The 5,711-nt window shown below is 40.7% G+C and overlaps 1 protein-coding gene across 2 annotated transcripts; it reads right to left on the bottom strand.

The window, feature by feature from the left end:
• Positions 1-658: 658 nt before the first annotated feature.
• Positions 659-5,431, bottom strand: LOC100845391 (factor of DNA methylation 1). Of its 2 annotated transcripts, none has more exons than XR_730850.3 (7): positions 5,275-5,431; positions 3,305-4,225; positions 3,020-3,201; positions 2,435-2,524; positions 2,043-2,346; positions 1,710-1,922; positions 659-1,252 (listed from the first exon to the last, which is right to left on the bottom strand). XR_730850.3 is itself a non-coding variant. In XM_003569368.4 (7 exons), the coding sequence occupies exons 2-7, from the start codon at positions 4,194-4,196 to the stop codon at positions 1,025-1,027; spliced, it is 1,893 nt and encodes a 630-aa protein (XP_003569416.1). In that variant the 5' UTR covers positions 4,197-4,225; positions 5,275-5,431; the 3' UTR covers positions 659-1,024. The 2 variants fall into 2 exon arrangements, 1 of the variants encoding a protein (XP_003569416.1); XM_003569368.4 differs by having other exon boundaries at positions 2,059-2,346.
• Between the last annotated feature and the right edge of the window lie 280 nt (positions 5,432-5,711).

The raw sequence follows: 5,711 nt of genomic DNA, 5'->3' as shown, positions 1-5,711 counted from the left end.
AGAGTACAGTACTAGACGAAATCCGGATCAAGCGATACAAACCGTAGCCATTATTTTTACTTGTCTGCTGTTTGGAACTTTGGATCGAATGTACGAGCTCTCTAAACAGGACTCCATGCTTCTTATGAGTTACTCCCTCCGTTTCCTAAATACTTGTCGTTGTTTTAGTGCAAATTTGTATTAAAATAGCGACAAGTACTTTCTCTGTATACTTGTCGTTGTTTTAGTGCAAATTTATACTAAAATAGCGACAAGTACTTTCTTTGTTTCATAATTCTCGTCGAAATTTTACATGCATCTTTTAGAAATAGATACATTTATTTTTAGAAAAAATTGAGACAAGAATTATGGAACGGAGGGAACAATTCTCGTCGAAATTTTACATGCATCTTTTAGGAATAGATACATTTATTTTTGGAAAAAATTGAGACAAGAATTATGGAACGGAGGGAGTATGACTTATGAGGGAGGTAATACAGCCAAAGCTCCATGTTGCCGCACGTTTTTATGAGTTTGTTGTTTAAGGCATGCTGTAGTAGATTCGTAGTGCTCCATTCAGTTCCTTTTTTTTTTTTACAATCAGAACTGTCATTTTGGTTATTAGTACTTGGTTTCAGAACGTAATTTGGAGCGGCCGATCCCACAGCATGGACCAACATTTTAGAATAAAAAAAGACCGTGCAGTTTCGCTTCTCGCAGTGTTTCATGGACACCGAAGAACTGAACTACAGTACAGCCTTGGTCGTCTGCTGCATCTGCTTACACCGTTGCAGACCTACAAAATCAGTTCTCAATAACGGACATCCCACATAGGTCAATAGGTGCTTAAGAACAAACCAAACTACACAGCTGGATAAACAGACTACGCTAACGCTACTGCTGGAGCAGGAATATTTAACTTATGCCCAGCATAGAGCCATGACGCCCAGGTTCAAAAGCATACTACAGGTTCAAAAGCTCTAACGCTAGTGTAGCATAACCCCCAGACCAGGTGGAAAGCGGTGGCACGACTGGATAAATAGGCTCAACGTTTTTTCTTGTTCATTCGCCACTGTCTCATGACAAACTGAACAGCTTCCTTCAGAGACGCCTTCCGCTCTTCTCTGAAGTTCCACAGCTCTCCTATGGGATACCTGGCGGTAGCATTGTACTCATTAATTTCATGCAGTGCCTTTGTCACCAACGCATATACTTCTTCACCATGCTCTCCTTTTAGTTCTTGAAGTTTTGCGTCATCAGCATCAATTATTTCCTAAAGCACAGCATGCACTATTAGAACTCAAATAAGATAGATAACCCAGGTCATGAGGCTTACAGGACAATATCCATAGGGTTGCCAGGAAATCACAGTAAATAGCCCATTGAGCAAAGGTATCCAAGATGACTAAACTATATAGTGGTTTATGCAGGACACGGGATTCCAGTAACAAAGATGCAACTAAACACAAAACCATTAAAATGGCACTCCAAAATAACAAAGCATTTCTATATGCAAGAGAAGATATCTATAAACATTCAAAAGCAAATTAGCAAATGTTAGAGGACGGTTTTGTACCAATAATAACTCAAAACTTGAAAGTTCAGTACGTAGAAGCAATCAAGCAATGGTTTTTTACAAATGAAGATTCATGCTGTTGTACCAGTAATAACTCAAAACTTGAAAGTTAAGTGCTTAGCAGCAATGGTTTTTTACAAATGAAGATTCATACCGTTTCCTTCCCATCAACCATGACAGCCCTGAAAGGGTGCCATTCTGGATTTCTAATTTCAGCTTCCCACTTTGAACAAAGAATGGCAGCAGTAACTTCTGCTTCCTCTTTCGATGACTTCTGTCTGCAAGCACTTGAAAATGCTTTGAGATCGAGCTCACCCATTCTCTTGATTCCTATATGTGCCTGGCCACCAGAAAGATAAAGAAAGCCCTGTGGAACATGCAGCAGATGAAAGGATGAATAGCCATAAGATATGAAGGACAACATTAAATAGATTGATCGTGTTGCTGAAAGAACATTAAAACTGTACTTATCGTGCAGTTAGATCACCTAACAATAAACGTACATTTTCCAGCTCCTTCCGAGCTTCTTGCATCTCAATATTACTTTTGCTTTCTTTAATAACTAGAGTTTGGTTAAGTGACTCCATAGCATCCAGTTCATCTATCTTATCTTGCAGCTCCGCGCTAAGTTCATCGATTTTATTCTTCGACTCTGAATCTTCATGACCTGGCATATGCTTCATCACTTCCAATTTGCCCTTCAGCTGCTGAATTTCTAATTCAAGCGTCTGTTTTGCCTCCAACCGCTGCTCTAACTTCAGGATATTGTCTAAAGCAGCTTCTTTCGCTCTCTACAGTTTTCATACAGAAGACAAACATACAAGACATATTATTCAAAAGTCAAACATCAGATTACATGAAAGGAACCGGGACACATACCTTCTGTTCTCCCACCAGCTTCAGCACATCCTCACCAGCTCTCTGTTGTTCCACTGTTGCCAACTTAAGATGGTTTGATCTAATAGCATTCTGAAATCAAGCAAAAACAAAAGGCAAACAAAATCACATAAGTTGCATGCATATTTCCAAGTGACAGGGCTTGAATAGTAATAAATGGTAGCAGACCAATAAATGCATGAATAGCACTGATGATAAACAGCTGCCAACAGAAAATAAATGAGTAAGCAACACTGGTACAACAAAGGTACCTATTGAACTTTTTAAGCAGTGCATGACAGGTAAAAAAATGCAAATGGAGGCATATCCATGGACACTTGGCCAGTGGCGAGCACATGACAAAAATAAAGGGTTGCTCATGTTATCTTGCTAATGACTAAAACACCCCAAATGCCCAATAGAGGTGCTTCCACTCTTATTGGCACCCTGAAGGTGTGATGATTCTGTGTACACCCACTGTGCGCACACCATTGCATGTGGTGATGAGTGCGGCCACTGGACTCCACTTCAAAAGACTCAAGAAGGGTGCAAAGGAGATAAGATGCAAGAAGCCAGGAAATCACACACCTTCTGCTTCTCCTGCTCAAGAATCCTTCTATCACAATAACTTTTTGCAGCAAGGTCATCAAGCTGCTTCTTTCTCGCATTAAGCTCACTCATCTTGGACTCCAGTTCTGAACGCAGATTTTGGTTCTCATCTATGATCTTTTGAGAATGTCTGTGAGCTAGCTGCTGCATCTTCCGAATTTCTGGTAGTGATAAGTTTCAGTAGTTATTTAACAATTTAAAACATCGAGATGCTTTAGACACATATAGTATATAAAATGGGAAGTAGCAAAAATTAACAGAAACCTTCATTATATGCATGGAGAAGTAGTTCCCTTTGCCCCATCATCTTCGCAAGTGATGCGGTTGTCTCATTGTATCTAAATTCAAGGTCCTCTAAATACTTATTCTTGGCCTCAATTTGGTTAGCTAAATTAGCTACAAGTTCGTCATTTTTACGTGTTCCTTCATTTTCAAGATCATTGATAGTTTTCAAGTCACCATTTTTCCTTAAGTGATCCCCAATCGGACCTGGAGAACTATGATCTTCAGCCTTTGCAACCCATCCAAAAAGATTTGACCCTTGATTCTGTTTTTGTTTCCAGTCCCTTTTGCCATAACCTTCTGCCTCAAAGTAATTTCCAAATGCAAGTGCATTTCTGAAACCATTCCAGTCTTTTCCAAACTCAATAATAGCATTCCCTGTATGACCTTTAAAATTCCATAAAGGAATAACCTTCAGTGGGCAAAAGCGTGATAGTTGCTCCTTCAAACGATTTCCACTTTCTCCAATCTGACACCCATCCTTCCATTCAGTAGGCACATTAGCTACAACACCCATCCAGGGCCACACAAACTTCTCATATCTGCCTGGAAGTGGTTGTGGCTCCACATCAACTAGCTGTGACTGTGGTTCGGGCGATTTAGCAAGGCCATTCTTCAAATGTTTGGCAAGGGCACGGTGGGTTGCCTTTTCTTTTTCTGGTCTATTAGGTGCTGCACCTACTCCTGAGGCATGCTGAAGAAGATTATGCAAAGTGTAATTTTTCTTCTTCTTTCCGCTACAGAATGGGCAACTGTAACTTTCACCGTTGTTAACTTTTAAATCACCTGACATCAAGCTTGCATAAATTTTGCCTTCGTACTCATCAATCTCAGTATTGCTAATCTCTGAACCATCATCTGAACTACATTCCATTTTCAGAAAGGAAGGAAAACCTTGATTGCCTAGGCAGGAATGAAAGATTGAGTTGAGAACACGATAATCAGTGTATTTTACATCAGTCGACATATGGAATATCAATAAGGATATCAGCACTGCTTGTCATAGTAGCGAAGGATAGTTACCTCTGTTCCTAAATATAAGAAGTCCTAGCTTTGTCCTAAGTCAAACCTTTTCAAGTTTGACCAAATATATAGGAAAAACTACCAACAATTAGAACTTCAAATTAGTTTTATTAAATATGTCATTATACATATTTCATAACATACTGATTTGATATTGTAGATCTTAGTAAAAATTTCTATGATTTGGTCAAACTTGAAGAAGTTTGACTTGGGACAAAGATAGGACTTCTTTATTTAGGAACGGAAGGAATAATTTCTTAAACAGCAACAGGCTAAAAGTAGAGTGTCATCTGTAGCAATAGAAATTAACTTAAATACATTAACTCTGAAATGAAGCTTCAATATATTTTATCAAACCGTGCAGTTGATTAGAATAGTGCTACTTGTGTCATTTTTCTTGTGTTCTCATATATAAGTAACAAGAAACAAATTATTTAGCTGTTTAGAAGTTGCAAACTATATAAGCCACAAGAATGCCTTTCCAATGGATGCACCAGGTAACAAGGGTGTCAACCGCGAATGAGTTGCAGATCGCAGCTCATGCTTGGCTCCCTAGTGCTAAGCACATTTTGCATGTTGGAATATACCAAAAACCTCTTACTGAGGACTGAACAGAATACGACATTGCGATGGGGCATTTTGTTGAACAGGCTGCAGGCTTCGGCAATGGAAGCAGGAGAGCACTAAGATACGTATTGCAGAGAAAAGTGGAGGCCTGGGAGTCGAGGCGGCCAGCGGTGGAGCTACATCGGTACAAACACGGGCGGAGGACCCAGTTGTGCAAGGTAGGGCGGCCACCCTACCTTAATTTTTGCCTCAGTTACGAATTGGGGAAGATTATGAAACGAGGAGCTAAAGGGCGGAATCCGTTCGTGGGGTGATTGGGAGGAGAAACAGTCGGGGGCGAGAGAATCGACGGGGAGATCAACCTGCGGTGGAGGCGCTCGCGCGAGGAGGAAGACGATCCACGGAGCGAGGGGGCTGGGTCGCTCGGCAGCGAGATGGGGCATAGGGTGTGAGGGTGTGTATCGCCGCCGTCGAGGACAGAGACAGAGTGAGAGCCGCAGAGGGACACGAACCGTTCGGCTTCCCGGCGCGTTTGCAAAAATAACCTGCGATATCACAGCAGCAAACTGGTCCAACCTTTTTTTTTTTGGAACTAGAAGCGAGCTCCCGATTTCAATTAAGAAAAGTTCAGGTCTTTCAAAATTCAGGAAAGGAAAAAAAGAAAAATCAACCGCCAGAAACTCCCAGATGACAAACATTACAAGGGAAAGTGTTTTGTTGCTGCTTATTACAGTACCATCAAAACAAGTACCAACACAGCAAAAGTCTCTTTTTGTTAACCCGCCTCCAGGTGCTTGCA

Source organism: Brachypodium distachyon, chromosome 2 (assembly GCF_000005505.3).
Source record: "Brachypodium distachyon strain Bd21 chromosome 2, Brachypodium_distachyon_v3.0, whole genome shotgun sequence".
NCBI lineage: Eukaryota > Viridiplantae > Streptophyta > Magnoliopsida > Poales > Poaceae > Brachypodium > Brachypodium distachyon.
Note: the sequence above shows the minus strand (reverse complement) of the source record. Positions and strands in the feature narration are given on the sequence as shown.